The 22,635-nt window shown below is 38.1% G+C and overlaps 4 protein-coding genes across 4 annotated transcripts; 2 read left to right on the top strand and 2 right to left on the bottom strand.

Moving 5' to 3' along the window:
- Positions 1–3,116: 3,116 nt before the first annotated feature.
- LOC110905839 (GDSL esterase/lipase At5g37690) lies at positions 3,117–5,344 on the bottom strand. The gene is made up of 6 exons (XM_022151296.2): positions 4,939–5,344; positions 4,742–4,869; positions 4,514–4,640; positions 3,966–4,078; positions 3,630–3,879; positions 3,117–3,516 (listed from the first exon to the last, which is right to left on the bottom strand). Exons 1-6 carry the CDS (start codon positions 5,168–5,170, stop codon positions 3,296–3,298), a joined length of 1,071 nt encoding a protein of 356 aa, XP_022006988.1. The 5' UTR covers positions 5,171–5,344; the 3' UTR covers positions 3,117–3,295.
- Positions 5,345–7,179: 1,835 nt separating this feature from the next.
- On the top strand, positions 7,180–7,936 carry LOC110909267 (miraculin). The gene has a single exon (XM_022154300.2). It carries the CDS (start codon positions 7,211–7,213, stop codon positions 7,811–7,813), a length of 603 nt encoding a protein of 200 aa, XP_022009992.1. The 5' UTR covers positions 7,180–7,210; the 3' UTR covers positions 7,814–7,936.
- Positions 7,937–12,276: 4,340 nt separating this feature from the next.
- On the top strand, positions 12,277–13,207 carry LOC110905840 (miraculin). Its single transcript, XM_022151298.2, has one exon. It carries the CDS (start codon positions 12,307–12,309, stop codon positions 12,898–12,900), a length of 594 nt encoding a protein of 197 aa, XP_022006990.1. The 5' UTR covers positions 12,277–12,306; the 3' UTR covers positions 12,901–13,207.
- A 1,336-nt stretch (positions 13,208–14,543) lies between these two features.
- Positions 14,544–17,830, bottom strand: LOC110909268 (THO complex subunit 4D). The gene is made up of 7 exons (XM_022154301.2): positions 17,575–17,830; positions 16,689–16,910; positions 15,759–15,902; positions 15,596–15,664; positions 15,314–15,498; positions 15,034–15,084; positions 14,544–14,936 (listed from the first exon to the last, which is right to left on the bottom strand). The coding sequence occupies exons 2-7, from the start codon at positions 16,884–16,886 to the stop codon at positions 14,747–14,749; spliced, it is 837 nt and encodes a 278-aa protein (XP_022009993.1). The 5' UTR covers positions 16,887–16,910; positions 17,575–17,830; the 3' UTR covers positions 14,544–14,746.
- Positions 17,831–22,635: the final 4,805 nt, after the last annotated feature.

The following is a 22,635-nucleotide window of genomic DNA, read 5'->3' as shown; positions in this document are numbered from 1 at the left end:
CGGATGAGGAAAAGGAACGTTTTCCGATGAAGATATTCACCGGAGAGTTCCTATCTTGGTGTGAATCTAATTAATGTATTGAGTGTAGTAAATACAAGGAATGTTGGTCGGAGTTAATGAGGGGAGTAACTGAGAGTAGTAAATGAGGAGAGTGGCCGGAGATCATACCTGCCTTTGCCTTATCCTTGTGCCTTCTTATATAATAGCATGCCCTTATCTCCAAGGGAAATGCTCCCACACTATCTAACGGTAACTATAATCCCTTGGGAAGGTCAGACACGTGTCTGACCCCCAACGGTGCGATATCCGTCTTCATTAATGCATCGCCGGACAAGTACGATGATAGTGACCGGATGCCTCTCTTATCAGACATTAAATGAGCCCTGTTTTCCTTAGCTGTTTCCCGCCCATTTGTACATAGAAGAAACCTTAGCGAGCAAGGCTATTATAACCGGTGGGCTTTTTAAATAATTGGGCTTCTAGATAAAAAGGCCCAAAGCGGGTAAAGTGGGCTTACCCACTGGCCCGTCGTCAGACTTCATATCACCACCTGTTTGTAAATGAAAATTATATTTGTGATGTTTACAAATTTAGATTCGTCAACATAAGCAAATTGACATGTTTAACATGTATTTTACTAGAGCGTTTTACCTATAGTGGTAAGGGTGAAAGGGTATCCACCAAAAAACAACGGATCTTCCTAAACGCTACATTAGCGCCACCTCATCTTTTCCCGCAACTTCCCAAACTCTTTTGATTAGGGGGAATCCACCAAAAACTATCAAAACTCACCAAATACCAAAATGATGAGGGAGGGAGGGAGGGAGAGAGGGAGGGAGAGAGAGAGACCAAATCAGGGAATACATTGGGGAAGACCAAATCAGGGAATACATTGGGGAAGCCGTCCTGGTCTTGGAGCAAATTTTCAAGGCTGCTGAGGACGGGGGTGGTGTTCCCGATCTCTTTTTTATTAACGTTAAAACAAATACAAATTTTTTTAACGACTATTTTTTTAAACTTCTTGTGAGACTTGAAGTTCTTTGTGAGACTTGAAGCTATGACTTTTGCAACTTAGATGCTTTAGAAGCTTTGTTTCTCTTATTGGGTCACCAATCCCAAGAAACAAACAAATACAAGTTTGACTTTAAAATTTTAACTAGACATTTTGTCAACCATAAAATATATGTTCTAAGGGTATACGGAGTAGGGTGCGGTAAAGTTTGCCAATTGGTAACACTACTGCCAACATAGTTTGCCACACAAAAGTTTGTCAATTCGGTCATGGCTTGCCGAAGTGGTGAATGGAGGGAAGAAGAGAGAGGGGGTGTGTGTGTGGTGGAGTCCATGCCATCTCAACCAATCACACATTTTTCCTTTTTTTTTTTAAATAGTTTACTACTTCACCAAGTGTCTAACCATTGTTAACACTTTTGAGCATAGTTTACCACTTTGACATGGCACACTCTCATTGATTGATTTTTTAGTTTGTCACTCTAAGTGTCTAACCACTCCTTATACCCTAAGACTGACTAAATATAACTACGAAAATTATGTTTGAACCCATATGTGGACAGTTGTACATATAATCAAATTTCCATTTACTGTTAATTCAATTGCTTAAATTACAGTTACTAGAAATCATGCAAATGATTGTTTAATAGGGTCAAAAGTATATTCGAGAGGGTGACTAACACACGCATATGACATTTATCGGAGTAGGTATGTCATACTTAAGAACCTATATCCAGGAAGGTGATTCATTCTTTTTTATCGACATTCTACAAATCATTTTTCCAAAACTAGTATAGCATAGTTACATATTAACATATTCGTTTAATAAATAAAACAATATCTTTTAGTAAAAGAATCTGTTATATGTCTTAGCCTCAGATCATACACATTAACTTTTTAGGTAGACAGAGTGGTAAGCACCTAATTCCCCTTTAACAAAGGTCTCATGTTTTAACTTTGTCTTCACTAGTTTCTCTAGCATGACCCGACCTCTAGAAGACCACCTGCCTAATACATGCTCGGATTTAATTGTTCCTAAGAGGGATTGTGATGATGACAAGAAATAACATTTTGGTACTAAAACATTACGAAAATGACATGTGACACTCGTTATGTTTTCTAAAAAATACAACACAAGAAAAAATAGTACAAAAAATTTAGCACAAAAAATCCAATACAAAAAAATATAGCACAAAAATTCCAGTATAAAAATATATAGCACAAAAGATATTGTACAAAAAATATAGCACAAAAAAATTAGCAAAAAAAAATCTAATACAAAAAATCTAGCACAAAAAATCCAACACAAAAAATTTAGAAAAAAAAAATTAGCACAAAAATATAGTACAAAAATCAAGCAAAAAAATGCTATACAACATAAAAATACAACACATTTTCTGGGTTTTTTAGTTGTCATATTTTATATTGCAATATGGTAATCAAATTAAAGATAAAAAGACGCTCGCTTTCATGGTGAAATTTTTATAAAAAACTAATGTCGTATAAAAAAGTTATGAACGTTTAAAAAATGATGGCGAAATATGCATGTGGAGAGAGAAAGTCAATAAATAGGATTTTTATGTTAACTATTGATTTGAAAAATGAGTGGTTAAGATTCATTCTCATCCGCAAAATAAACTTTTTATTTGATATTACCATCTTTTGGTTACCATGTTATTAGTTGGGTCCCTTGAGTTATAAGCAATAGACTACTTAGGTTTTTAGGATATTAAACGAAAAAAGGAAACAAACAAAACGCTAAGGCTGGAGGGTGTGGTTGGAGCCCCCTAGGGGCTTTATCAAGCCACGTAGAATCCACGTCAGCCATGGAGCCCCCCTTTAATTTAGAGGGTGTGGATGGAGCCCACCTGAACAAAATTTAAAAAAAAAATTGATTGGACTAAAACTAGTGGGCTCCATCTGAACATTTCAAACTTGGCGCTACCATGTTGGCGAATGGAAGATGCCCCCCCCCCCCTCTTCACTTGGAGGGTGTGGTGATGGAGCCAATATGGGCGCTATACATGGTGAGGTGGCGGCGGTGGCGTCCCCACACCCTCCCGCCTAAATACTCATAGTTGATTAACCTATTATGAACAAGATAATTCCAATTAGAACGAGTTCTTATTCATCAAAATGTACCATAATTTCAAATTTGCCTTGACAAATGAAGGATATATTAGGACAAAAAGACATATCAAACATGTTTTGTAGGGTTCTAATATGTTTGAATTGTTGGCCTTCATGTTATTGTAAGGTACAAAATATATATATAATTTTACTTTTATCCCTCATGACTCGACGAAGAATTACTCGAACTATTAGACGTAGCAAACAGTTTTGAAAAGAAGCGATCAGCCAAAACCACATTCGCAGCATCGGATGGATGAAATGCGTCCCAAAATACATATTCACTTCGATTGTCACATACATGTGCATACGATAAGCATAATCCTCCTACAGCCGTCTCGACTTTGCAGCATGACGTATTGGACACCTTGAAACCTAAACAGAAACACCACATGCTACAAATTAAGTTACTATTCTTTGTTTAGGAAACTTTCCTTATTTAGAAATGTTGTTGATCAACCCTAAATGTTTAGGAGATACATGCTTACCATATTTTCCCGGATTTTCAACCAAATCCATACCATCTTGATAAGTATCCGCAAAAGTAAGTTGTGCTTTTTTGAGCTTGACATTTAGTACATTTATCAACTTTTGCACTTTGGAGTTAAACTGAACCACCCAATCATTCACTTGTTGCAAGCATTGATTCGTGGTTGATTTCGCTCGTTGTGAAGGAATGCATCCAAGAGGTCCAAGCCCAAGAAATATCACCTTTCGTGCCCCGAGCAAGTAAAGCCTCTTTCATTGCCAAAAACAAAACATACATAAGTTTTAGGTATAACAATCGTTAATTTGTTAGTTTTCTCTAGACATGTCATGCTTACCGTTAACTGCTCGGCTAGTTTCAACTCCAAAATCCCCAAAAACTCGTCGTGGGTGTACCGTTGACTATAGGGAAGAAACGGTTGCAAGAAATTGTTGATGTAATCGTTGCTACCTATCGAAAGCCCAAAAAATAAAGTAGAAATCGCAATAAACTATGAAAGAATTCAAAACAACTAAAAACTGTATTAGTGACTAATATTTTATGTGTGTTGTGAATATTGAAATTCAAAACTATTTATACAAAGAGATTACCATAAAAAAATAATGATAAAACTAACCAACTAATGATAATGATATATTAACCGTTTTAAACTTAAAGATAAAATGATCAAATGGTAACAAATTGTTACAAAAGTGTTTAATTTCACCTCCTCAGTGGCGAATCTAGGAACTTTTTTCACTGGTTCCTTTTGGTAGATTCTCACTAATTCTTACTATTTTTTTCCAAACCATACTAGGTTCTCACTAATTTTTCCCATTTTTTCTAAACCGAATGAGTTTCTGGGAACCCACAAAAGTAGCCTAGATCCGCCCCTGCACCTCTTACCCATTGCAATGAAGTAGATGGCCTCATGTAGAAGACTAATAGCAGACTCTTCTCCTATCTTCTTCTTGATCACCCTTGTTGTGTTCTCAAAACAACCTATTTGATCGTCAAACGATATTCTTTCAATCTGTAAACCAAAGAATCACTCCCATAAAAACAAGAAAGAACAAACACAATTACAGCCCAAAAATGAAAAAAAAAAAAAAAACAAACTAAATCAAATCTTACAAAATAGATTCCGGTGTCATTCAGAATCCCAGCACCACCAGATGCATAGTTAACACCTTTCAAGACCGCATCATCTTGGCGATTTAACGAAAGGTAAGGTGGAGGAGATGGAATTCCAAGCTTCTCAGCTGCATGAAAAAGAAAACTGTTTAACAACTTGTGTAATGTATTGAAAACAGGCTTACTTACTTACGTACATATAATATCGGCAATGGTTCGGCCATTACTGAAGCGGCCAGTGGGTATTCGGTTGGGGTAATCGATGCCATAGAAGGGAAAATCTGATCTAGCGAGTGAGTATCTCAAGTAGTTATTGTTGCCAACTTCTGTTAAAGAATCACCAAAGATGAAGGTGACGAGTGAAGTGTAATTAGCTGCCATTGCGATGATTGGAGCCGTGAAAACTGCTAGAATTACTGGTATAGCCATGGTTGGGTCTTCTTTTATCGTTGGTTTTGTTGTAAATTATTGCGGCAAGATTCTATAGGAATTTGTGGGGTTTTAATGAATTTTTTGAGAGGGGGTTAAAAAGTTGGTTGTGTTGGTTAATTTGTTACTTGAAGCAGGTTTTGTTTTGGGATTTATTTTTGGTTCGTTACACAAATACATGTTTGGGATTAAGCCTGAGAATCACTGCTACACATACCCACTCATTAATATAGGGATGAGCAAAATGGACCCGGTACCGGTACCGAATTTACCGAACCGGGTACCTTTTCGGTACTGATTCGGTACCGACTTTTAACATTTTCGGTATCAGTTCGGTACCGGTCCGGTACGGTACCGGTTCGCTACCGGTATTTACCGGTTTTTACCCTCAAATACCGGTACCGAACCGTATCGAACCGGGTATATTCGGTACCGGTTCTTTCGGTACCGGACGGTACCGAGCTCATCCCTACATTAATATATGGGTTGATCTGAATAAAAAAATATATATACATTTCGGTGACATAGTTGACTCAAATTAAGCAACGGGTTGGGTTAGAATAGGCATTGTTGTAAAAATCCCGGCTAGGTGCCGATTAGTCACAATTAATCCCGAATAATCGCTGTCCCCACCGCCCGACTATCAACTACTACAACACTGGCCGCTCTTATTACACTTGATAACTTAAAATAAGGTTCAAATAGCAACCAAACTGTTAGTCATCGCCTTCTCGACCTGACGTTAGTCCCTGCCGCTGCAACCACCGCCATCGCCACCACCATAGATGCAATTGCCACCACCACCACCCCTACCACTGTCGTCTGCGATGCAAAAACCGTAGATGCAATTACCACCACCACCACCATAGGTCTTTCATTATGTGGGGTTCGATTTTCTGTGACAACTACTTGGCTTGATCTAGTTAGCTATGATTTTCCCTTAATTCATTTTGCAAATTGTATTGTATTGGGGTCTTTTTTTTTGTTCTAAATATATGTTTCTTGTATGTGTTGTGTCGTTGTTCTTAGGCTCTTAGCTACATGCATTCTCACCATCATCATATAAAGTTATGGGTTAGGCATGATTTGATGATGTTGTCAGCATTTGCTTTGTTGAACTTCAAAAAATTGTTGTATCATCGTGGTTAACTCGTAACCTGACTGAGATCGTGCTATGTATGGATCTGATAGATATCCAACATCAAGATACCCAATGAATTAGGTCTCATGTCCTAGAAATATAATAAAATATGTGTTTTATGTTGTTCTGGTGTTAAAGTTTTGAGTTCCTACTATATTTCTCTAGCACATGTACTCGGAATGCAATACCAAGTAATGTAAGAGACTTCACATGCTCATCCTAGCAGAATTGTTGACAAGACAATTTCCCAATTCCGTAACCAGAAAGAGTAACTCACAAATGAATCAAGTCAAAATTATTTGAGAATGTTAAACTCTTTCAATTGGTTCAATTAACCCGGTTCGTTTTGTTGGTTAATTTGATTACGATCCGGTTAACAGGTTAAATTTGTTCACCCCTATGTTGGCCTAGACGGATCAAACAATCAGATTGAACAAGAACACAAGATATTTTGGGGGGACAAACTCACGACTCTTTCAATTCAATCAATCAAACAAACTTAACGAGCTTAAAAAGAAAAGGAACAAATAAAAATAATAACCTAGACCACTATTTATAGTTACACTATACTTCCCCTCCAAAACAAATAAACATTTCCTAAACCTATTACAATATAATTAACTAAAATATATCAACTTTCATAAAATAAACACTTGACTCTACTACTAATTCAAGATAAACCTTCACCCTATTTCTATTTCTGAGTACGACAAGTATATATATAATCACCATAACAACTTGCTACATTTAGCTTTTGGCTTATGCTTCACATATGCCATTTTAGCATACATGCACGAAGCCGATAATCACTACCGCATAACAACACCACATCATCCATATCTTCATATCCCATCTCCTATAAATACAATCAACCTCTCCGAGTTGTAACATCCATAAAAATGAAGATATCTTTCTTTCTTTTCATCCTACTCTCCACACTCTCACTTTCTTCAGCCCAATCTCCATCCGCTGTCCTTGACATCAACCGAAACTTCCTTCGATCATATCAAAGCTACTATATCTTGCCCGTTTTTCGCGGAAGGGGAGGTGGCATAACCCTAACCCCCACAACGAGCAACCAAACATGCCCACTTGATGTGGCCCAAGAAAACAATGAACTGAGAAACGGGTTACCGTTGACTTTCGTACCAGCCATCGGTAACAGAGACGGCATCATTCGTGAATCCACTGATCTTAACATTAAGTTTTCGGGTGGTACAACTTGCGGCCAGCCTGCGGTTTGGAGGCTTGAGGTTGTGAACGGGCAACGGGTGGTGTCGAGCCGTGGGAGCGTAGGGAATCCTGGCTTGGAAACCATAAGCAACTGGTTCAAGATAGTAAAGTATGGTGGCATTGGTTATAAGCTTGTTTTCTGCCCTGGGGTGTGCAACACTTGCAAGCCATTTTGTGGTGATATAGGTTCTAGGATCGCTAAAAATGGACGTAGAAGTCTGGTTGTGAGTAACGATCAGCCTCTTGTGGTCATGTTCAAGAGGGTGTGATGACTACATGCCCCATCATGAATGGTTAAAATACCTGTTTTTTCTTAAGTACATGTAATAATGACAGGTCTCTTGTGTCCTAAATGTTATAAAAAGATCAATAAAACATAACTATATTATACATGATTGCATCTTTAGAAGCATGCCATCAAGTTAAAACCTTATTTACTCAACAAACTTACCATAAAGGCCTTTTTTTGTTACAATTAAGATCTCATTAAAAGCCTAAATCTATACGTGTTACCAATTCTCCAAAATTCAAGAAATAACAACTAAGTTTGCACGGTATCGTCCCTGAGATTTACAGGCTCTATACGTCTGTACAACAAGTAAGAATGGACCCTTTAAAAAAAATAGATGCTTATATACGTAGAAACGAGTTTAGGAGAAAACGCTCAAAAATGTGAGAACAGTGTGAACGCATCCTGGCCCAACACGTGGCGCGCGGCATGATCAGGGCCCGAGGGGTTTTTTTTTTTTTTGTCTTTTTAGTATTCTTCTCCTTTCCCGATTTTCGCGTTTGACATGCTGCTTTATTTTTTGCGTGCAAGATAATTTTGGTGTTATCTAGAATTATTAAGTATTTGGCGTTTTACTGTTTTTTCTCATATTTCTTCTCGTTGAATTAATTCTTTTTGTGTCACATGGTTAATTTTTTTGGCGTTATGATTTTTTCCATGTCATTTTTTGGCGTTTTGTATCTTTTTGTTAATAATTGATTGCCATAGATTAATATTTTATAAAATTACAATAATACGAAATCAAAATTAACTAATAGTCTTCCGTAGGTGGGATTACATTAGAGATGTACCCATCGCTTTGTTCAACACTTTCTTCAGATTCTTCATCATCAAATTTCATATTTGCCTATAACGCCATTAGATCCTCTCTTATTTGCTGCAGCGTATTCTTGAATATCACTGCATCTTTGAATTTTGGATCGTTTGAAGGTGCTAAATCACAGAGTTGTTCAATGATAGATACCAACCCTATCTTCAACATTTCTTCCATTGGCCTTGAATATTGCACCCCGTTTTTATAAGTCAATTCAAGTGTTCCTTCTTCCTCATGCATCACCCAACTGCTAAGTTTTGGTATAGAAGTATCGTCAATATCATTATCATCTTCATCATCTTCTGCTGGAAATTTTCTCTTCAGTCTTTTTATTACAGTTCTTGTTCTTTCACAATCGTTGTCCATTGGAACCCCAAGGGCCAGGATATGCTTCTGAACCTTTTCATTCATCCCAAACATGGCTTTGATTGTCCTTACATTTACCCTTCTCCTATCAGAGAACTTTATGATGAATCGTTTCTCTTTTCTTTCAAACCTCCATGCAATAACCTTAGCCATTTTAAAACTTTTTGGCGTTTTGTATAATATGTGGCGTTTTAGTCAAATTTTTTGGCGTGTTTGATCTTGTGTTCTCATGGTCTTCTTTTATATTGGCTTTTTTTTTCCCGCGCATGACAGGTAATTATGGCGTTTTGAAAAAGTTAAATAAATTTAATTTCTCAAGAATTTTGCTATTAATATTATAAATGTTAGTAATTATGTTTTCCGTCGTTACATTTTACTGTTTTTTGCAGTTTTACCGTGTTTTGTTTTCAGACTCAACTGTGTTTTATGGTGTAACACGTCAAATCTTTTGACGGCTGTAATTACGGCGTTTTGTTTTCCAATGGCGGTTAGATAACGACTGGATTTTTTTTTTGTTTTATATTCTTTGTACATTATTTCATGCTTATTTATTTATCTTTTTTAATAATAGTAGTTGTTCAAAGTAATTTTATTATAGTTTAGCATTATGGCGTTTTACAAGCATTTGCTCATTTTGGCGTTTTATTATATACGATTTAAATACTTTTGTTGTTTATTAATTGAAATTACAAAACAAACAACAGATAAAGAAAAAAAAACAAAGTGGAAGCAATTTATGATTTAAATCTTCAGTGTCATCAGTCTCTTTTATCTTTTGAAACTACAAGAACTGTGACAAATAAATGACGTTTTGGGTTTGGCCTTGTTTATTTTCTTTGTTCATGTGTTGAAGTATCTTTATGGATGTTGGAGATATAGATCAACCGTTTGTGGGTGGATGATATCTGCTCGTCGTCTTTATTATAATCATCGAGGCCAAAGTAGCATTTACACTAGTATAGGTCTCTTCTTATCATTCAAACCTTCTTCAAGAATAAAGATGACAGAATGACATTTGGGTGTCATCAGTCCCTCTTTTTTCAATTTTGTCCATCTCATGCAGTAAAATCTTTCTACATTCACGTAACAAATCATTCAGCGAAACTTCATGCAGAACATTACTGAGTATCAAAGAAAAGATGTTTTGCTATCGTTGTATTTTTTGGCGTTTACATTTAGTTGTATTTTTTTAGCAACCACTGTGTTTTTTTGTGTGTTTTTTTAGTGTGATAAACGGAAGGTGGTGAGACGTTTCTATTTATAGAATTTTTTTTGGTGCGTAGTTTAGGCGGGATATTATTTTTATAACAAAAAATGTAATTAACATTTATTCGTATGTAATGTTTGGCGTTATATATTATGGCGTTTCATATTTTGTGGTGTTTTTGTAGCCCCAGAGCTTAAATAAAACCCATAAAAAATTACACAGTGATAAAATTGGCGTTTTGTATTTGTTTGGCGTTTTATTTTTCAATGGCGTTTATGTGAGAAATGGTGTTTTACCTTTTTTACCCTTAATGAAGCGCGTCCATGTAATAAAAATGATGTTATTTAACAAAATGCCACCGCGCCAATCTAGTCCATAGATTGTTTTGATCGGACGATCAATAAGCGTTCTCACCGTTCTCACACTTTCTACCGTTTTTTCTAAATTCTGACCCTATATACGTATAAGCAAAATTCATTTGTACAACGTTAATTATTATAATAATAAACAAAACAAAAAAAAACTGTAGCAAATGTTAATTAGGGTAAATTATTTAAGTGTTTAAAAGGGCCAACGGGGTATTGGATATTTGGTTCAAATGATTAGTTGATTAATAGACTAATGGTAGATTGTTATTGATTCATTAGCCTCTTCTAGAACATGAAATTCCTATTAACTCTATTGTTTTTTAATATATATAATAATCCACCTACTCTATCTAAACCAGAAACAAAAACTGGGCTCACTGTAACATGGGCCCTGTGCGGTCACCCACCCTGCACACCCTTTAAGACGCCCCTAAGTCTGCATGTTATAGTTGTATGTTATATAGTAGGTAACTTTTTGTTTGATCTTTGTAATGACTTTTAGATGAAGTATTTCGACTATTGCATCTACAAGTAGAAACGTAGTTATTGCTGATGATTGTTTTTATCAGCAGTAACTTAGTTTTTGTTAATAATTGGATTTTGTCTAGCAATAACTTGGTTACTACTAATTGCTTTAAGATTATTGTTTTAGTGATCGAAAGTAATTTGCTACTACTTGTTACTTTAAAGTGGGTTCTCTTTGTTTTTAATCAAGGGATGTTTGGGATTGTTTATTTTAGTGACTTATTGACTTTTTGAAAAGTTAAAAGGTGTTTGGCATGAAATTATTATGCGAGTGGAAAAGTCAATAACTCACTCCATTGTGACTTATTAACCTTTCCAAAAAGTCATATGTTGTTTAGAAAAGTCAAACATGCCCTTAAAGCAACTTCCAAGATACAATGATTTTCCGTCCTTTTCAAGTCGACATTCTATACGTCGCCATCCACTATTCAAACACATATACATACCAAGAGTGTCCTAAAGGAAATTTACCATTCTTAAGCTTTTATTAAAATGAGTCATTTGGCACGTAAAATTTCAATATAGCGCAGCAGATTGTATCACCTTGGTGCAACTGATCCAAAATGGTGTAGCAAATTGGATCCCATTAACGCAGCAGACCAACGTGGGGCAGTAGTTCCTTTTTCTGGCGCAACAAATTATTTTCTTGGCGCGTGATATTCCCTACTCAAATTGGTTCCGAACTTCCCCCTTCGTACTCATAGCTTTGTGCAAACCAAACATGATCTTAACCTTGAAGACATATGTTCTACAATGTACGCATTTTATTGACCAGCGAATTATTTGATCAATGTTATATACAAGTAATTATTTATAGATCAACATAGGATTTTGGTCTTTCTAAAACCATCCAAGAAAATATTATCTTTTATAAAAAGGCATTAGTTGTGCTTCATATCTGATATATGTATACATTTGACATAGATGTATATCATACATCATTCATAATTCTATTTATGGATTATATGACTATAATAACTTGCTAGTTACTACATTTAGCTTTAGCTTGTGCTTCACATCAGCCATTGATGTATGCGTTTGACATTCGTGTGTGAAGTTGATAAATTTCCGCCGCATGACACCGCATCATAGATGATCTTCTTTACGCATCCCCTCTTCTATAAATACAAGCTAGCATCCGTGTAACACTTAAAAACACCCTACATCATACAACTATACTATCCTTCTTTACAATGAAGATATTATTCTTAGTTTTCATCGTCTTCTCCACGCTCTCACTCTCCTCCGCCAAATCTTCATCTTCTGTCCTTGACATCAACCGCAATTTCCTAAGATATGGCACAGGCTACTACATTCTGCCAGTCATACGTGGGAGGGGAGGCGGCATAGCCCTTACACCCACATCGATAAACCAAAAATGCCCGCTTAACGTGGTCCAAGAAAGCGTTGACGATAGAAACGGGTTACCACTGAGTTTCATACCAGCCAACACTACAAAAGATGCCATCATCCGTGAATCCAGTGATCTTAACATTGTGTTCCAGAGTGTAACCATTTGTGGCCAGCCTCCGGTTTGGAGGCTCGAGGTTGTCAATGGGCAAGGGACTGTGTCGAGCCGTGGGACCATAGGGAGTCCTGGCAGGGATACGTTAGGCAATTGGTTCAAGATAGAGAAGTATGGTGGCAATGGTTATAAGCTTGTTTACTGCCCTGCGGTGTGCAACACTTGCAAGCCAGTTTGTGGTGATATTGGTGTGGCTAAAAGTGGGCGTAGAAGTCTGATTTTGAGTAAGGAGCCTCTGATAGTCATGTTTAAGAAGGCATGATGACTTTATTCCTCATCAAGAATGGTTTAACATACTTGTGTTCTAGTATAAATAAAAGGTTGTCTTGGGTCGATGTTGTAAACGTTATAAAACCATCAATAAAAACAACAATATACGAGGTTTCTATCTTCGGTACAAAAGCGAAACATACCACCCAAAAAGCTTTATGTATAGTATAAATAAATTCAAGATATAATTCACAATATTAGTGAGTGGAAACATGTTGGTGCCTCCTGGGGCTATAGCACCTCTTTAATTAGTGAGCTCACCAAACCACAGTTGCCAAGAAAGCCTTTTGATCTTAGATGTTAGTACTCATGGAATGTGACATGTTATGTTGTGTACCACGGCCGGCTCAACCTTTTTAAGGCGTAAAGCGAAATGAAATGAAGTGCAGCCAAAAAAGGGATACAACAAAAACAATGGATCCATAAGTGAATGGTTCAACTTAACATTCTACAATATCAACACATATGATCCAAATATATAGCCCACATAAAGTTGAAGAGTATCATAAATTAAACTGATTGTTCTTGAATTTGTTTATAAAAAAACCTAAACAAGCTTTTATAGATAACTTAAAGCTTTAACCGAACCGCTTCATCCCCAAAGGTTCTCTGAATAGCTTCAGGCATGGTCAAGCCCGGTGGTAATACCATCCCGGCTTCACGCAAAAAAGTAATTTAAACCTTTATAATTATAAGTAAAAGAAAATATAAAATTAGTAAAAATAGGTCTAAACAAACGAGGAAGTGACCAACACTTCGCTTAGAATTTTTACACGATTTTACCAACACCAACACTTCGCTTAGATTTTCTACGCACCTTTACCAAGTATACTCGAGTGCACTCTTAACATTGAATTAGCTCGGTTAAAATATATAAGAAAAAACAAAGTTTGCCATACTGTGACAGATATGCACGGTCTATCGGTGTCATATATAGTTGAAACTGGTTCAGAATTTCCTCATTTATACTTGAAGCTTGGCTGCAAACCAAACATGACCTCAACATAGTATTTTAGTTTAACTAAAAGCATCCTAGAGTGGATCTAAGAAATTATTAGCTTTTTATAGGAAGCCATTCTACATCTGTCACTAATTTATGCCTATTAGTATTAGCTTTGCCTCATATCTGACATTGATGTCCTTGCCCCCACATCAATTGGGCAAACATGCCCGCTTGACGTGATCCAAGAAAACAATGATTTGAAAAACAGGTTACCAATGACTTCATACCGATCAACGCTAGAAAATATGGCATCATTTGTGAATCCACTGATCTTAACATTCAGTTCCTGGGTCTAACAATTTGTGGCCAGCCCGCAGTTTGGAGGCTTGAGGTTATGAACGGGCAATGGTTCTTCTCATGCCGTGGGACCATAGGTAATCCTGGCAGGGATACCTTATTCAATTGGTTCAAGATAGAGTAGTATAGCGGCAATGGCTATAAGCTTGTTTACAGCCCTAAAGTGTGCAACACGTGCAGTCCAATTTGTGGTGATATTGGTGTCGCTAAAAGCGAACGTAAAAGATTGTGAGCAAGGAGCCTCTAATGGTCGTGTTCAAGAAAGCATGATGACTTTATTCCTCATCTTAACAATTTAACATACCTGTGTTCCAATTTCATGCAATAATAACAAGTAGTCTATGACATAAATGTTATAAAAAGATGAATAAAACACAACCATATACAAGGATACTACGTTCTATAGAAAAAACATGCCAACAACAATGTTAGGGTTCTACCATTAGAAAGCATATGCAACAAAGCTAAAAAACAAATTTACTCCACAAGCAGAAATCTTCAACCATTACCGAATTTTCAAAAACTTGAGAAATAATAACTAACTCTGCATAGCATGGTAGTTCTCTAGTTCCTTATCGAGTTCATCAGCAGACTTGTCCACAGCTGGTTTCTTCCCTCGACCACGACCCCGCCCACCACTTTGACCTCGACCACGCCCACGACCCCCACCAATGCCGCCACGCATGTTTGTCATACCCCCACGTCCGTTCCTTACACCTCCACGGTTTCTGTCCCGAAAAACAAAAACCAATATACAAAGAAAATATCTCAAAAACAGTTTTCAAGAATCCAGATCATAGATAAAGAACTATCACAAAGGCTTACCCAAATGCACGATTAGCTGCAATTGCTCCTCTACCCCGACCCATTCTTGACCTGCAAGGGATTAAGTAATGTCAGATACTTAGATCACAGCGTTCCCGACCAAAAACGGTAATTGTTAATTTTCACTTTCACATATAGTTCTGCTCAAAAGGCCTTCCTTATAGTTTGAATCTAGAAGTTACCTTCTAGAAAGATGGTTGTTCTTATATTGTCATAATCAAAGAAAAGAAAGAGTAAAGCACCACAAATAAGTAAATAAAAAATGAGAAAACTAACATACGTCATCACAACAGTTCTCTGACCATTTAGACCTCCAACAACATTAACACGAGCAGAAACAGGAGTCTTAGTGTTGGAGCCTTCAATTTCAATCTTCATAGGTTTCCCATCCAATTGTACATTGTTATACCGCTTTAGTGCCTGGAAAGCATCACTTCTTCTAGCAAACAAGACTTCAGCTGAACCCTGTACAACAAGAGTTTGTTGGTAAGAACTACATTATACTGCTTAATTGTACTCTTCACAACAAACGTGCTAATTTCATAGAGTGATAGAGACTTACACTTGGACGGCCGTATTTGTCATAATGAATCGCATATCTTTTCAGCTCCCCAATCTCAGAGAAAAGTTCCTAGAGTTTGAAATCCATCGTCAAGAAACTAAAGAAGAAAACTTGAGAGGATGAGGCACATGAAATACATATAGTAAAACTGCTTATAATGTACCCTAATATCTTCATTTGTCACTCCGATGTCCAAGTTGGAAACGTTCAACTTTGCAACGTTATCAAACCCTGGAACGCCTGCTGCGGTTAAACTCTCTTCAAGCAAGTTGCGCTGCCAAGGGGAACTCTTCGGTTTGCGGAAAGACTGGAGCAAGCATACCAAAAAAAAGTCCAAGTTGGGACAAAGTCAGTCTATTACCATAAGTTAAACAATGCACCATTCTTCATGACTTATTCGTTTATCATGGCATCATGAATGAACCCAGAAACATTCAAATATTGAAATGATGAAATACTGATAACATTGAAGTATGTGGAGCTACACTAAACCCACTGCACAAAAAGTTTTGCTATTGTATACAAACAAGCTCCAGTTCTGAGGTTCAGGCGAAGGAATCCCCTTTGCGAAAACACCATGAACTTGGAGAGTAACTGATAATTTTGCTGGTGAGATATCCCAGATAAAGCAATAGAATCCATCTTATATCCCCATCTAGAAATAAGTAATGATGCGAGTAAATTGACCACAGGTAGATAAGCAAGATTAGATTTTATAAATGAGAATAGAAAATTTGGCCCCTCGAAATTAAACTGTTTGAACTTTTGGTTATTTGTAATGATGAAGCTCCTTTACATGATGTAGCTAGCAAGCAAGCAATCTAACACAGCAATGACATTAAAGAACTTCCGTATCATCGAGCAGATGCATAAGAAAACCCTCGATGCAACTCAAAACGAGGGATCCATGAACAAATGAAGTAGAGAATGACAATTCTTTAGTAGCAGATCTGATATGAACTTCACCATGAAGATAATAGTGTCAAATACTCCTCACGTTTGAATATCTAAGGCAATGTTACGAGGTCCGCAAGTTTGGGTTCCTACTCAATTCTTAATCAAATACATAAGATATCCATAAATTTGAGCTTGCCTTGGCAATGGTATGAGCTGATGGTCGAGCACTGACACCAAGGGGACCTCTGCGAGGTGGCCCTGTCGGTCTTCCACCACCAAATGACCTTTGTTGACCTCGGCCACCACGAGCCCCACCTCGACCTCTACCTCTACCTCTAACAGCAGTACGCCTACTCTTAATCATATCATCAAGTGACATATCTAAAGATGCCATTGCAAAGAACACAAAGTACACAACCTGTCAAACACCGAAACTCATAAGTGAATTAAAATATGTCTCCCCTTCCAATAACATCAACAACGTCAACGGAGCATATGTATACAACATGTTAATATGTACCAAAATTGACAGTAAATAAAGGCTATATCATAATACAACTATCTAAGAACGCTCTATATGCATAACATCACAATATCACATTATACGAACAATAATATGTCATTGCAGCAATAATACCTGAAAGTTTGATGAATAAATTATTACCAGTGCTTACTAATTTAGTTATACCTATCTACATGTAAACTAAAATACACACAATCACAATTATATCCAAATCCTGTATTCGCAAGTTCAACTACCTAGCATACCTCTATTACTTTCGTAGATTATTATGCTTGTTGCTTTAAATTTGACTAAATTACAGATCTGATAAGCATTCACCTATGTATGTTCAATAACTAGCAATATATAAGCTCAGATCTCAAAATTAGAACAAAAACAAACAAGATCTACAGTGAAAAACATCAATAAACATTCAAATCTAACTACGAAACAGATTACGAACAAAAACACTAAATCAGATCCGTATATGTGAGATTCATAACACTGCTAAGACAATTTAACGATTAATTCGTGTAAATACATAAAACCTACAGGAAATCAACTAGAAACATGAATTTACCTGAAGATTGTTACAGATCTGAGTCGTTACGATATATGAGAGACGAACTTTGGATGATGGATGCTGGTAGATGAAGGATTATACGATGAGGAGCAAAGAGATGCCTGTGATTTATGGAGATTGTGATAAATGAAGCTAGTGATTGAATTAGGGTTTGAAAAAGATCGAAGAGATTGACGTAGATATTTTGGTAAATGGGGCTAGGGTTTTGTACAGCCTTGTCGGGCTATTCTGGGCCCGGTCAACTCTCCTTTCTTCGTTGTTTTTTTTTTGAACGGCCAACAAACTAAATCCCGAGCACTCTCGGGGCACCCACTGGATAAACAGAGTACTCCGAGAGTAACCCGAGTCCACCACCAATTCCGGGGAAAACCCAGTAACCCACTCGCCCGTAGGCACGACGGTGAAATTACCGGTAAAACCCGTTTGGCTCAAGGATCCAACCTAGGTTTCCCTGGGTCTCCTATCATTGCCCACCAATGCCTCACTCTGCACCAAGTGGAAGTCGAACCTGCATCTCTCAAGAGAAATGCAAGTCCTACACCACCTGATCTAGAGATCATTGGTCGAAAACGGACCGAACAGTCTCCGAACCATTTAATAGGAAGTTCGTTTACGTTCGTTCGTTTTATAGTGAAAGGACATAAACAATAATTCCGTTTGATTATTTTAAAAGGCGAGCATGAACATAAGTCTTGTTCATTCAATTATGTTCGTCAACATTCGATAATTTGTTTGTAAACGCCCATTCATGTTTGTTTGTTTAGATTGTTCATCAAAGATTTTTGTACATTTATGTGTTTTATCAAGACAATTTATATCCTTTAACTTATTTCTTTTATTCCCCTAAAAATTAAAGTAGGTAGTTATATTCTTAACTTGTTTATGCACAGAACTATTTTCTTTCCTCATTATTCACATCAACGAATATTATCGACCTTCGTTTTACGATCAGGACTTCAAGTTCCAACGTTGCTCCCACCACCATTTACCTTTGGCATACGCCGCTTCTTCAATTTTTTTGTGTTCGTGAACACGTTAATTTCCTTGAGGAACGAACATGAACAAATAATCTTGTTCGGCATGTGTTCATGAGCACATTTATTTCCTTAACAAGAGAGCATGAAAAAGGTTTTGTTCATATTTATTTATGTTCGTTCGATTCGTTTGCAGCCTTTTCCTAGCACCTCATGAACTAAGTACGGGCCCTCCCATTTGGATGCTAGTTTTCCAGCGCGCTCGGCATTAGAGGCTTCGTTGTCCCGGAACACATATTCTCCTGGAGTGTACGTACATATGCGCACCCTCGCATTGTAGTATCGCTCCAGTTGAGTTTTGTACTTGGCCTCTTTAATACGCGCGATCTCACGCCTTTCTTCAAGTAGGTCCAAGTCTAACCGATGCTCCGCCTCGTTGTCGATTGTGTTAACTGTTGTTAAGCACGGCGAGGGGAGGTCGATTTCTGCTGGGATAACCGCCTCCGAGCCATAAACAAGGCTGAAGGGGGTCTCGCCATTGCTTGTCTTAGGCATGGTACGATGAGCCCATAAGATGCTAGGGAGCTCATCGACCCAACCTCGTCGTTTTGTGCCCAGGCGGGCCTTGATCCCTTCAACTATGCTTTTGTTAACACTCTCCACTTGACCGTTACCTTGAGGGTGCGCAACGGAAGAGAAGGTGTGTTCAATGTTCAATTCCTTCATCCACTTTTGAAGATCCTTGGAGGCGAAATTTGTGCCATTATCCGTCACTATTTTGAGTGGGAGGCCGAATCTGCAAATGATATGCTCCCAAATGAATTTCCGCACTATCATTGCTGAAGTTGATGCTATGGCCTTTGCCTCCACCCACTTAGTGAAGTAATCGACAGCAACAATTATGAACTTGACTGCCCCTGGGGCCTCAGGAAAGGGTCCCACTATATCGATCCCCCACTGTTGGAAGGGCCAGGCTGTTGAAACTGGGATCAGATCATTTTTTGGGCGCAGGGTCTTCGGCGCATGCCTTTGGCAGGCATCACATTTGCGCAGTTTGTTTAAAGCATCCACATGCATCCCTGGCCAATAGTAGCCTGCATTCATGATCTTCGCCACAACCATGTGAGGGCCCGCATGTATTCCACGGATGCCTTCATGAATTTCTATGATTAAGTAGCTTGCATCCTGGGGGTCCGTACAGCGTAATAATGGCCCCAAAAAAGATCTCCTGTAAAGAATGCCCCCGTCCATTTGATAGAACAGCGTTTTGTTTTGGATCTTCTTAGCTTCCGCCTTGTTTTCTGGAAGAATCCCTTCTTGCAGATATTGAATGATGGGGGTCATCCACGAAGGTGGTCCTATCTCGATGACATTTACCTCGCGCAGCAGAACGGATGGGTTTTTCAAAACTTCAAATCTGACACCCTTCGCAAGGTGTTGAAATGCTGTTGAGGCTAGCTTACTGAGTGCGTCAGCGGGCTTGTTTTCATATAGGTTGATGTGAACAACCTTGTACGATTTGAACCTCTGGAGAAACTCTTTTGCCTATTCCAAATAGAGAGCCATTACCTCGCCCTTTGCGTCATGCAGCCCATTGATTTGGCTCGCGATTAACATAGAATCAACATGCGCTTGTAAGTTTTTTGCACCCATTTTGATGGCTAGGCACAAGCCTGCCAGGAACGCTTCGTACTCCGCTTCATTGTTGGTATTCTTGAAATCCAACTTTATAGCATAGGTAAACTCATGCTTTTCTAGGCTGACTAGACACAACCCTACTCCTGCGCCGTCTTCATTTGAAGCCCCATCTGTGAATAACAACCATAGTTCATCCGATGTGTTCTGGACGGGTGTATCAACTGCTTCACATTCTCTTATCTTATCTTCTGGAACTTCGGTAATGAAATCTGCTAACACTTGGCCTTCGATAGCTGGGCGCGGCCTATACAAGATATTATGGCCCCCAGTTCGATTGCCTATTTTGCCAAACGACCCGAGGTTTCCGGCTTTTGTAAGATAGTGCCAATGTGAAAATTGGTGAGTACAGTGATGACATGACCGGTGAAATACCTGCGCAGTGATGGGTGGTCCATTGGACAACCCTTTTATGATGTTAAAAGACAAGTTTATCCCTCATTTAAGTGTGTAATTATCTCGAATTAGATAACTACTGTTGCTCATGTCTCAGGTGCGGTTTGGCGGCTTAAAGTGAAGAAAAATGCAGCTCTAGAAAGTTTGAAGTTGAACGGGTCGTGTGCGGAGCAAAGGATGAAACAAAGCACAAAATTCAGGTTGTCACCGTAAATTACGGTCCTACCGTAATTTACAGTGCACCTGATCTTGGCCTGGTTCCCACCGTAAAACAGTTTACTTGCACCGTAACAATTTCATGTCCACCGTAACTTACGGTGGAGCCGTAAGTTACGGTGGAGTCTGCGGAATTTATGTAACTGCCACATTAAGTCAGTTTTGAGGGTGTCTTTTCATCTGTCATCATCATTGGTCGGTTAGAGAACGCTTTGGGGGCGATTTTGGCTATCTTGGCTTGGTTTTAGACAATTTCTAACATTCGGTTTGTGTTTTCGATTTGTATGAACATTGAATTGCTTGTTATGATGCTTCACCAAGCTATGTGTGGCTAAAACTTTCGGTGATCATCTTAGGTGCAGGTTTCTCTTGAACTTTTGTGTGTTTATTTCTGAATTTCTAGAATGATAACTTGTGTTTGCTTGTTTATCATGGTGTATGCATAATTGTTTGTAGCGTGTTAATTGATAGCGCAATTTCTAGTCTCAATCGTACGTTCTTGGTGCCGTTGGCAATCGAGATATCACGGGAAGGGTTAGGGTTGGTTATTGATTAATTGGTCATCGGGAAACAACCTCGCGTTTATATAATCCGAGTACTTTGTTCCCTTTTATCACTTCAATTATCTATACACGAGTTATGTCTATGTAACTCTTTCTAGTTGGAATTACACACAATTGTTTAAAGAAACTGAATCCTAAGATGGTCATTGTTTTCCTAATGTGTTAAACAACCAATTTTGATTTGCACTTAGTTATTAATTTAGTTTTCTAAAACAACAATCTAAATCATTGATCTTTATTTTCTGCAAATTAGGTTAATTGTAGTTTAATTGCAAAGCTATATAATCGACATATTTTCCACATACTCCCTGAGTTCGATACCCTCTTACCACTATCTATAGTTGTTTTTGGGATTAAATTTGCGTGTACCACGACATCACGTCAAATTTTGGCGCCGTTGCCGGGGAGTAGTGCGCAACGTGTGTCAGTTTGTTAGTTTTGCTTTGTTATTTTCGGGTTTACACTGGTGTGTTTAGTGTGCAGGTTCTACAGGTGCATGCATACTAGAGGCTCTCACAAAGCGTCACCATTGTCATTTGATCCGGAAATCGAAAGAACGCTAAGGCAAAACAGGGTTTTATTACGAGAAAACCGAATCATTGGTTCACCCACTTCACCAATTACACCAAGAAACATCATGGCCGATTCACAAATTCCACCTACAACGGGTCAAACGACCTCATCATTCATACCTACTTCCACACAACCATCACCAAACACAACTATACCAAATTCCACTACAATTCCTATTCCACCTCATGACACTACACTAACCAACACAACACAACCCATTACTACCCAAGAAGAACCAACCATTACCTTTAACCCATCTACTACTATACCACCATTGTCCCATTTCTTCCCGGGTGCGGGTCCGTCATATTCAAGCCATACCATAGCACCAATTTCGACCATTGTCCATGCTACTTCAACATTTAGACCATCGAACCAAGCGGGTTTTCAATATTCAAACCTTCCATTTGGGCAATCGTCAGGAATTCAAGGAGATGGGTATGATGAAGGATTTGAGGAGTTTGAGGGTTATGATGAGGATGGGTATGCTTACGGGGGTTATGGTGATCAAGGAGAATTCGGATATGTGCAAATTCAATCTCAAGGGATGGCAAGTGTCGGTGGAATGCAACAACAACAACAACTCGTACCACAACACATTCGGCCAAGACCACAAGGGCCACCAATGCAACATCCTATTC

This window comes from Helianthus annuus, chromosome 14 (assembly GCF_002127325.2).
Source record: "Helianthus annuus cultivar XRQ/B chromosome 14, HanXRQr2.0-SUNRISE, whole genome shotgun sequence".
Lineage (NCBI taxonomy): Eukaryota > Viridiplantae > Streptophyta > Magnoliopsida > Asterales > Asteraceae > Helianthus > Helianthus annuus.
Note: the sequence above shows the minus strand (reverse complement) of the source record. Positions and strands in the feature narration are given on the sequence as shown.

Coding starts and splice junctions, on each gene's coding strand:
- LOC110905839 (XM_022151296.2), bottom strand. CDS start 5,170: ATGGCTATACCAGTAATTCTAGCAGTTTTCACGGCTCCAATCATCGCA. Junction 4,870..4,938: donor AACCATTGCCGATATTATAT/GTACGTAAGTAA, acceptor TTTTTCATGCAG/CTGAGAAGCTTGGAATTCCA. Junction 3,880..3,965: donor AACTAGCCGAGCAGTTAACG/GTAAGCATGACA, acceptor TGGCAATGAAAG/AGGCTTTACTTGCTCGGGGC.
- LOC110909268 (XM_022154301.2), bottom strand. CDS start 16,886: ATGGCATCTTTAGATATGTCACTTGATGATATGATTAAGAGTAGGCGT. Junction 15,665..15,758: donor TGACAAATGAAGATATTAGG/GTACATTATAAG, acceptor TTCAAACTCTAG/GAACTTTTCTCTGAGATTGG. Junction 14,937..15,033: donor GCAGCTAATCGTGCATTTGG/GTAAGCCTTTGT, acceptor TTTTCGGGACAG/AAACCGTGGAGGTGTAAGGA.
- LOC110905840 (XM_022151298.2), top strand. CDS start 12,307: ATGAAGATATTATTCTTAGTTTTCATCGTCTTCTCCACGCTCTCACTC.
- LOC110909267 (XM_022154300.2), top strand. CDS start 7,211: ATGAAGATATCTTTCTTTCTTTTCATCCTACTCTCCACACTCTCACTT.